General features: G+C 39.1%; 1 protein-coding gene across 6 annotated transcripts; it reads left to right on the forward strand.

Moving 5' to 3' along the window:
• Positions 1-406: 406 nt before the first annotated feature.
• On the forward strand, positions 407-10238 carry POP4 (POP4 ribonuclease P/MRP subunit). Of its 6 annotated transcripts, none has more exons than XM_077830879.1 (7): positions 407-493; positions 857-909; positions 3307-3530; positions 4212-4289; positions 4513-4574; positions 5080-5181; positions 6159-10238. In XM_077830879.1, the coding sequence occupies exons 1-7, from the start codon at positions 487-489 to the stop codon at positions 6197-6199; spliced, it is 567 nt and encodes a 188-aa protein (XP_077687005.1). In that variant the 5' UTR covers positions 407-486; the 3' UTR covers positions 6200-10238. The 6 variants fall into 6 exon arrangements, with proteins under 6 accessions (XP_077687005.1, XP_077687003.1, XP_077687004.1 ...); XM_077830877.1 differs by lacking the exon at positions 6159-10238 and adding an exon at positions 5634-6084; XM_077830880.1 differs by lacking the exon at positions 6159-10238 and adding an exon at positions 5634-6084 and having other exon boundaries at positions 479-493; positions 3314-3530.
• The last annotated feature ends 271 nt before the right edge of the window (positions 10239-10509 follow it).

The following is a 10509-nucleotide window of genomic DNA, read 5'->3' on the forward strand; positions in this document are numbered from 1 at the left end:
GCTATTACCAGCAGGAGAGTGGGGTGGGAGGAGGTATTGTTTCATGGTCTCTGTGTACATAATGTCTTCTGCAGTTTCCACAGTATGCATCCGATGAAGTGAGCTGTAGCTCACGCTCAAATAAATTGGTTAGGCTCTAAGGTGCCACAAGTCCTCCTTTTCTTTTTGCGTTTGCTAACAAGCGCTCCTAGGTTGCAGCGCTTGCACTCCCTGGGGGTGGGGATAGGTCGAGGTACACGGGCGCATGCGCTTGGCTTTTGTTGGCTGAGGGGACAAAGCCCCCGGAAGCTGTTGCGCTGCAGGGGGCGAACTCCTCGCGGATATTTGTGCGCGCGCGCGCGCGCCAGTTGGTGCGGCCTCGCCCCCCCCCTCCCCAGCTGCTACGCATGCGCGTTCCTTTGGGAGACTGGCTGTGACGCGCCTCGGGCTAAGTCGCAGCGTGCTGACTTCATTGGTCGGAGCCGGAAGCGCTGCCTAGTTACCAAGATGGAGAGTAAGTGCTTGGGGGGCTGGGCCGTTGAGAGGTTTCTATCGCCCCGTTCTCGCCCCCCATATCGTGGGCCGGGGTCCCATCCCACCCACCCCCCCCGGCTCCTAGTTGTACGTGTCGCAGACAGCGGCGGCTCCGCGGGCTCGCCCAGCGACCAGCGCCTCCCCCTGCTGGGGTGGGGTCACCCCCCGCGTTTGCCGGCAGCCCGGCCCCGCTGAGGGGCGAGCGGCATGTCCCATCGTGCTCTCCAGCGCTCCTCGGTGCGTGGCCCCGGTGGGCCCCCAGGCGGGGAAGCAGACTCGCTAAAGTCGTGTGGGGAAAGGTGATGCCCCTGATCACAGGGAATTGTGTTAATGTGTGTTCCAGGTGTGATTTATAGTACGCTACCGCCGCAGGCTGCAAAGCTATTGGATCTCCAGGTATCAGCTACTTTAATTGCTGTTCTCATAAAGAAAATGGTGTGAGTTGGACTCACCTCTTTTGTAGCTGGTAACGTGAGTTAATGCTGTTCGTTTCTTATTCAGATTGTCCATTTTATCTAAAACCTTGGTCATGATCATTTTCATCTGGTACAGGGAGGTTAATCAAGATAATGTTACAATTGAATTCTAGTCTTGGCATTTTGGTCAGAGTCATTCAGCAAGCACTAAATATTGTTTCCACTTCGGCTTAGCAAAGGTCATTTTGATCATTTTAGAGTTATGAGCCAGTTTAAAAACACAGGTTCAGAAACCTGACTACATGTGGCTCAAGATGGTATTTAGAAATTTTTTAACTATTTTTCCATAAAGTTTTTCTAACAACTTGTTCATTCTCAAGGACTCAGTGCTCCAACTTGATCTATGCAGGCAGGACCCTGCACCTATGTGGAGCCCAATTAGAGACAATGGTTCTCAACACAGGTGTAGGGCCCTAACTGTTTTTCTTTTCTATACATATACTCACTGTGTGTAGTGGGGTCCTGAATAATTTTGCCTGAATGTTTTGACTGTTACTGTCTTTTCCCCTACCTGTTTTCTAAGACTCAAATTTGGAGCCTCTTAAACTTCATAAAGTCTTAGCAAATAATGTATCATAGCGATGTTGGCTAAACTGGCTGACCTTTTTTTCATAACAATAGCTGGTGTTTTATGTTTTACATGGAAACTTTCAAGTGGATATAGCAGTGGTTCTCAAACTTTTGTAGTGGTGACACCTGTCACAGTAAGCCTCTGAGTGCGACCCCCCCCCCTTATAAATTAAAAACATATTTTAATATATTTTACACCATTATAAATGCTGGAGGAAAGGCAGGATTTGGGGTGGAGGCTGGCAGCTCGTGACCCCCCATGTAAATAACCTTGCAACCCCCTGAGGGGTCCCAACCCCTAGTTTGAGAACCCCTGGGATATAGCTTGAAACAGCTGTTTTACATAACCCTGAAAATAACAGTTTCTGTTTGAAACAGATTCTTAAAAATCTGTGGTGACTTCAGGGGAGAAACTTGGACAACACTCTTCCTGCACAAATTGCTGTCTTATCTGTATTTTTCTTTTCATAATTGTTAGGATGTTTGTATGAAAATGGGAATGTTGGCTCTTAAGAGTGAGTTTGGAACTAGATAGCCCAGAATTTTTAGTGGAATATGAACTCTTTTGCTTTGTCACCTGTTTAAAGTCAGTAACAAAGTCAGATTTGTCTGATAACTGATAGATGGCTTATTTGTAGATCCCTACCAAATTCACAGTCCATTTTGGTCAATATCATGATCATAGGATTTTAAAAATTGTAAATTTCATGATTTCAGCTATTTGAATCTGAAATTTCACAGTATTGTAACTGAAGGGGCCCTGACCCAAAAAGGAGTTGTTGGTTGGGGGGGGGGTTCACAAGGTTATTGTAGGGGGAATTGCAGTATTGCTACCATTACTTCTGCACCGCTGCTGGTGGCGGTGCTGCCTTTAGAGCTTGACAGCTGGAGAGAGGTGGTTACTGGCCGGGAGCCCAGGTCTGAAGGCAGAGCCATCGCCAGCAGCAGCACAGAAGTAAGGATGGCCTGGTACGGTATTGCCACCCTTAGTTTTGCACTGCTACCTGCAAAGCTGGGCCTTTAGTCAGCAGCTGCCCACTCTTCGGCTACCCAGCTCTGAAAGCAGCAGTGCAGAAGTAAGGGTGGCATGGTGTGGTATTGCCACCCTTCTGTGCTGTTGCTGGCGGGGCACTGAAGGCATCGCAGTAGTAAGGGTGGCAATATCATTACCCTCTCTTTCAAAATAACCTTGTGACCCCCTCCCCCCCATTAACTCCCTTCTGGGTCAGGACCCCCAATTTGAGAAACGCTGGTCTCCCCTGTGAAATCTGTATAGTATAGGGTAAAAAGCACACAAAAGACTAGGTTTCACGGTCCATGACGTGTTTCTCATGACCATGAATTTGGTAGGTCCCTACTTATTTGCAATGAGTCTGGCTTCACTTCTTTAAGTTATCTGTTGTAAACAAGCCTCTCTGCAATCAGTTTCTTCTCATAGCTAATGTCTAATGAATAGACTTCCACATCATAGAACCCGTTCAGCCTTCACAGATAAAAGGATGATGGAATGGCTATGAAAACTAAACTACCATCACATCTCTAAAGTTAGTCCCCTCACTTAAGGATTTTGAGGCACTTTGATGGGTCAGTGTGGAAATGTTTCATGGAAATATAAATAACTTAAGTATCTAGAATATTATCAGTTTTTCATGGTATATTAGCATGTATTTAATATCAGTGGTACCAAACACTGATGAGACTACTAGTCAGTGGATATTCTTAACTTTTAACAACTTTTATTTTGGAGCCTCAAGGATCAAAAGAGGCTGAAGCTTTTGTAAATGCCTTTCTGAAGCGTAGTATGCCACGACTGAAAGATGAAGCCATCCAGGATAAGCTAACCCGAAAAGCTGTAGTTCTTGAGCATTGTCCTAAAAGAAAGAAAAAGGACAAAAGGAAGAAAACAAAAGGGTTTTCTGCCAAGCAGAGGAGAGAAATGCGTCTCTTTGAAATTAAACCAGAACAGCAAAAGTAAGAACTTAAAAGGCTTTCTTTTTGTGAGTTATCAAGTAAAAGTTGAAAGCTTGTTGAAAGCAGTGTACATGCAGCAGCATGTATGTATTGGTGCTAACAGTTATTAATTAGTACTCTTAATCTTTTGCTGAGTTAGGTCAGTTCTGTGCTGCTCATAACATTTGGCCATGTAAGGACAGTTCTTTATTTTTTTATTTTAGAGGTATATATTGTGAATATCACTGACATTGCCTTCTTTTTGTGCTTGTAAATCTAAATATGGTGAGAAGTCAGTATCAAATTACTATATGGAGCCACAGGTCCCTAGTTTAAAAGGTTAGAATGACAGTGACCAGACTTAGTATCTCACGGTGCATTAAATGATTTTATTAAAATGCATCCTCTTTGCATAGTTGGAAAATGAAGTAGACAGAGAGAATACAAGAGTAGGAGTTTATAAGCACACAAAATGCAACATCTTATGTGATGTACATTAGAAACCTCTTTTTAGAGTAAGTAATCTTACAGCTTGGAATGTTGTATTGTATAGCTAATGACTTCATGAGATACTCCAAAGAAACAAGTTCTAACTTTGTATGTAAATTATAGGTTGGTTAGTAGTTAAGCTGTTATTTTGTATCATACAGACTTCTGAAAAGATACTGTATAATCTTTTTTGTCTCTTGCTGACTATTGAAGATATGAGTTGTTTCTACCATTACATGAACTCTGGAAACAATACATCAGGGATCTGTGTAATGGACTCAGACCAGATGCGTAAGTTCAGTTTATTTAAAAATATGTAGGGTCTAGATTGATATTTCAAAGATTATCATCTTATTACCATAAGTATAAACATTTTGCATAATGTTTTTAAACAAGCATGTATTTCTATATTTTTGTAAATACAAAAGTGTACTGACTTTAACACCACAGACAAAATTTATTGTAAATATAGATTTTTTTTTTAATGTTTTTCTTTGTTTGTTTTTTTTTTAAGACAACCACAGATGATTCAGGCCAAATTGCTAAAAGCTGATCTCCATGGAGCTATTGTTACAGGTATTACTTTTTCCGTTCCTTTTTTTTTTTTTTTTTTTTTTTTTTTGAGGGCTTCTTTCAAAGTCCTCCCAAAGGGGTGGCAGTCACCCTACACTTTCTGTTTCTAAACCCACATGTTCCTTTCCCTTAACTTCTGCCACAAACACATTTAACTGTTCTTTCTGTAGTCTTAGTACTTGTGTAAACTCTCCAAATGTTAACTACTTTGGGGTCACATATTGAGACCTAATTATTATTTGACCTACTCCCCCCTGATCAGACTTACCCCGGTACTTCATTTAAGTACTTGTGGAAACCCTCCTTTGTTAGAATTCATTGTTAATATGCACAGCCACCAATAGCTATGTGATTGCTACTAGTATTAGTATGACTTCATAGTAGAATTAGATATATTTATTCTGAATTACTACAAGCTACCTTTTTAAAATTATGAAGCTACAATATAGATCATTTGCAAATTCGTCTACTGATACATCTGTTTGTTGTTGGTTTTTGGTTTTTTTAGTAACTAAATCAAAATGTCCCTCTTATGTTGGGATCACGGGAATTATTCTACAGGAAATGAAGCATATTTTCAAAATTATCACTAAAGAAGATAAATTAAAAGGTATGTACTACAAGTTTTCTGTATCTTTCACATTTTGAGTAGTCAAAATATTACTTTTGCACATTATTCATCTGATACGTTCTTTGTAAGCCCAAGTGGCAATGCAGGCCGCATAGTACTTATTAATAAAAATCATGCAGCCATGTTCTTGTTGAACAGAATTCTCACCAGAGCAGAACACCTATGGATAGATTGGCTTCATGGAAAATAGCAAAAGATATGCCAGAATCAGATTGATTGTGTTGATCTGATTGTCAGTTTTGATGCTCTTTGTGACGTACTAATAGGATGTTTCAAAACACTGGATGCTTTCAAACATTAGAATTCTTGAAGAAGACAGGCCTTTTAAGACTTAGTCATGCCAAAGTACCAGAACCTTGAAGGACAGAGATTTACATTAGTACATTACTGATAGTTTTGTTTTGTTTTTTCCTCTTCAACTTCTCTTTCAGTTATTCCCAAGCTTAACAATGTATTTAGCCTGGAGGTTGATGGCTTTATTTCCTACATCTATGGTAGCAAGTTCCAGCTTAGAGCAAGTGAGCGTTCTGCAAAGAAGTTCAAAGCAAAAGGAACTATTGACCTGTGATTTTAAGGAAATTCAAAGATATTGGGGATTCATTCATAAACTGAAAATCAAGTTAAAAAACAAGAACATATGGAATTCTACGTCCTCTAAAGTGTTTCTTTATATAGAAGTATGAGTTACAAGACACATTTAAGTTACATCTGTTTTTATGTACTAGGTGGTCTCCCAGAATCCTCAGATTGCAGTAATATGTCATTATTTCATTTCCTGAAAATATAGTGTATAACATTTTGGTCTTTTTTTTTTTAAATAGTAAACTAATATTTGTGATTCACATCACTTTGTTTTTAAAAATAAAATCCTTTTCCCAATTATTTTTTGACTTAATATAACTTTAATTGTGTTGGTTTAGTGTATATAATAGATGTCTCAATTTACATATTTTCAGGTAAATCACACGGTGGAACATGTATGAATTCTAATTCCTGATGTTAAAAGTTGTCTCTCTCTGACGTGTTTCGTGGACAGACAGGCTTAGATGGAGGAATTTACGTACTGAAAATGAATTAAATCTTGTTTACAACTTGTTTTTAAATTCTGTGTTTTGGCTTCCATACATATTACAGTGCTTGTAAGAAGACTGTAAAAGACTTAAGGCTTTTATAGTATAATCACCATTTGGTGATGTAAACACAAAATAATTTTTTATGACTTAAATTTTATACACTTGCTTTGTGTAAACTATTTTCTCCTAGAAGCAGGAGCAACTGTTTCATCTGCTCAGTTTTATTTTGACCTATCTGTGACACATACCAGTGCTTACAAACAATATACAGATGAGGGAAGTATAAATGCATAGATAAGTTTAGCGCAGTCTTTCTAGCTGCCAAGGATATCACTATAGCCTGTGTCTTCTCACTGTGGTATGACTTGTCACTTCATTAAATTTCTTGTCTACTCTGCCAGATCACCCATTCTGGCTGTCTTGCATTGGAAGGGCTAACTCTGCAATGATCCCTTTAAAATAATAGGACACTTGTAGATTTCACTGTGGAATAGAAAATAGTATCTTCACAGGGGAGAGGTTTGCTCAATCCTTTTTCCACTTTCCTCCAATCTTTCTGATTTTTTTTTTAAATTATTTGCATATTATATGGAGGTCCCTCTGTTTTGAAACTCTGACAATTATTAGATCAAGGCAGGCTGAGAGGGAAGAGCATTTGAATACTAGTATTCTAGTGTGGCAAACAAGAAGGCCTAGTCCGTGGCTGCTCCTGAGTGCCTTTTAAGGTTGTTCAAAGAATATTAAACAGAGGGGGGGAAATGCTTTTAACACTCCTAAAAAGAATGCTCATATTAAGCTGTGTAGTGCAAAGGTTCTTTATCATTGCACCCTGCCTGTGTTGAGGAAATTAAGGGAATATCTTTTATAGAAACTGCAATTTTTGGGCAAAATGTGTTTCAAAAATTACTGTGCTGAAATAAAAAAAATTTCAAATGCAGGCTTATGTTGTAGTAAAAAGGAAGAAGGCATTAATTTGGTCAGGATTATAAAGGTAGCATGTCTGAAAACAGAAAATATCCTTGTAGGTAGAATTCTCAATGCATAAAATCTTTCCTTTCAGAATAAGTGTTATTTGGCTATGGGAACATAACAGAGAAAAGGGTTAAAACAACAAAAGCCTAACAACATATTGGCTAAGCTAAACTTAGCCCTTCCTTGCCAGTTTGTCGGTCTGGAACGTAGGACATAGCACTGGCAGGGACTTCCTGGGTGCAGGAAACCCAGTCAGATAATCCCATTCATAAACTTTATCATGCTCCACTTTAAAACGAGTTAGGCGCTTTGTCCCCATTGCTCTTATTGGAAGACTGTTCCACAGCCTCAGTTCTCTGGTCATTAGAAGCCTAATTTCTAGCCTGAATTTATTCAGGGCCAGTTTTTACTCATTTCTTCTTCTGCCACATTGTCCTTTAGCTTAAATAGCTCTTCTGCCTCCCTAGTGCTTAACCCCTCATGTATTTATAGAGAGCAGTCATATCCACACTCAGCCTTCCTGGCTTGTTCAGCCTAGCAAAAGCTCTTCTAGTCTTCTCATAAAATAGGGTCTCCATTCCCCTGATCATCATAGTAACCCTTCTCTGAACCTGTTCCAGTCTGACTGGGCTTTGGTGCCCCATTCCCCATCATTGGGCCTATGAGACAGGCTGCATCCTACAACTTCTGCCTCTTGGACAATCTGCTCCCACCCACCACTCTGAATCTGTTCCTCAGGTCATAGGCTTACTTATTTCAAAGTTCCTTTGTTTCAGAGTTCCTGCTTGCAGATCTTGTTAGCCAGTACATATAGATTAGGCATAGGGCATACCATATTAATGTTGTATTATACCCAGCATGTGGGCAGTTATGTTAACTTTTCCACAGTTCTGTCCACATTCCTCACTTATGTCGAGAGATTATATATCCCACAACCTTCTGCACAGCAAAACGTAGCTTTTGGCATTAACAAATATAAATTCTGACTAAAGACAAGATACATTTGCTCTATGTCTAAATACAGGTTCCTTCACAGTCAACTTATTTAAAATGTTGTATCCAAAACAGATAAGAAAAGGTACAGAACAAGAAGTTAAGGAAATGGTAGGTTGGATCTTATAAAGTGCTTTCTAACTTATAAGCAACTGTGCTATAGAAGTGGGTTTGGGGGTGTATTTTGGGAAGCGCACTTGTGTGTGGCAAACTGACACACTGCTAGAAACAGGTTCCTGGAAGGATCAGTAACATAGTAACTCCTTCCTGTGCTATACTATTGATTTTTAGCAGTAAATTGGCTAGGTTTGGTTAATTGGTCTCTTGAACACATTTCATAATGAACCACAAGTATAGTGAAACAACTAGATACATTTGTAGCAACACTCTCCTTAGGTTTCCAGCAGGGCTGCTGCATTGGTGAAAACTGATTTAAATGTTTCTTGAGAGGGGGTCAAAAGTAGTCTCCTAATAGTAGATTCACTGTATTGTCCATATGAGTGCTAGGCAATTGAATTCTAGTAATTGCTGGGTTCCTGAAGATCTGATCAGAGTCCAGCCACAATTTAAGCCGAGGATTCCATAGAGCCAGCCCCATCATAATACTCAAACAAGTAGAGAGATGCACAGCATTCATAAAATTATATTAATAGCTCCCACTGTCTTCACAAGCAGCTTTTTAACATTCACAACTAATGCATACCATAGGCTTCTTAAAAAATATACACAAGGTAATTGTTACTCCTCTGTCTGTGTTCTAAATTTGATTTGCGTACAAGCTGTAACCTATGAACTGTGTTTTCATGAAGCAAGACTACCTTGGGTTTTTACTAATAAACCACTTGAAGTTTAAACTGGTAATATCCTGATTTAAAAGTATCCCACAGCATAAATGTATTTATAAAATTAGTTAAGACTAATCGTGAAAATAAGTAAATAGTGTTTAAGCTGGTTTTGTTACTGGAAAACCAGCCTGCGTTTGAAAGCTGGTCTGAAATATGCAAAGCTTAAGCTACTGTATATATAAAACTACTGCACTTTGAGTATCAATGGTAATTTTAATTCAGTATTTAATGCATGGGAGTGGAGCATGAATACCTACCAGGCCCTGTAAATTCTAATAGAACTGTTATCAAGAAGTTTGGACTACAGTGCTATCTGGTACTTTTTAATGAGCACAAAATTCACTTTAAGAATGTTGATTTAATATATTTATTCATAGTCTGCAGTAATATCATTGTAATAAATTGTACTTTCATGGACCGTTCTAGCCACCTTGACCCTACTTTATTTCCCCTTTCTCTCTCTGCCTTGGGTACAATTGACTAGTTTCAGAGAGGTGGGGGGCTTTTTTTGTTTTTTTTTTTTTTAAATGGCAGCTATCAGAAAAAATATTTTCTTTATACCCCGAATGATGAATTCTTCCCCTTTCCACCGCTTGTCTCTTCCCCCTTTCCCCCCCCCACACACAATAGAATACTCATAGTCCTCAACTTCTGCCAGTACCAATATAGCATCTAATGTAGATGTTTCATCAGAAGGCAATAATCCCAGTTTTCCAATAAGGAACAGCCCTCAAACATTGGTGTATCTATCTAGTTTCTTATCTGATGCCCATCAGCATTGTCTCTTAGTCCTGTCTGTAAAGAAGTAGCATAAGATGGGGCCTAATGAGATGACTTGATTTCTATTTCATGGCCCTGTGTGCTTCTTTTTGGGCAGGTAGTCAGATACTACAACAATAATTAGATACTTTTTCCACTTCTAAGGCCTGTACAATTGGAGTTATGTTATTAAGAGCCTCTGGCTTTGGAGGTAAAAGGTATGAAAAAATATCTATTTGTAAGCAATGTTTCTAAAAGTTTTGGTCAAAGTTTGTTGACATGCAGAAGTGGCATTGTTTAAAGCTTTACTGGCCTTCAGTTTGGGAGGACCTTCAAAACTTGCTTGTGGTTTTGGTGGTATTACATTCCTGTCAATAAAAGTTTTTAGATTGTCTCAGTATCATGTTTGTGTCTTCTCTCCTGCATTTGTATATAATATGGCTAACAATGTATAACCCTTCTTTGCATTGCCCTGCCTTTATCTGAATATCCAGTATGTCCTAAAATAAATAAGATTTTAATGATAACTAATATCCTCTTTCATAGACGTAGAATAAAAATCTTTCATCCTACATTATTTGCAGTTTGCATTGCCTAATTGCTGTCTTTCATAGTCCTATGTCATTAAAACTTACACAATGTTAGGTAGCGTCCTTTTGTAAATA

This window comes from Eretmochelys imbricata, chromosome 12 (assembly GCF_965152235.1).
Source record: "Eretmochelys imbricata isolate rEreImb1 chromosome 12, rEreImb1.hap1, whole genome shotgun sequence".
In the NCBI taxonomy this organism is placed as follows: domain Eukaryota; kingdom Metazoa; phylum Chordata; order Testudines; family Cheloniidae; genus Eretmochelys; species Eretmochelys imbricata.

Bases quoted from the DNA above. Each gene is read 5' to 3' on its own strand.
- POP4 (XM_077830876.1), top strand. From the start codon at position 844: ATGTGTGTTCCAGGTGTGATTTATAGTACGCTACCGCCGCAGGCTGCA. The intron at 3,531-4,211 runs GTAAGAACTTAA...TGACTATTGAAG, and splicing joins ATTAAACCAGAACAGCAAAA to ATATGAGTTGTTTCTACCAT. The intron at 5,182-5,633 runs GTATGTACTACA...CTTCTCTTTCAG, and splicing joins TAAAGAAGATAAATTAAAAG to TTATTCCCAAGCTTAACAAT.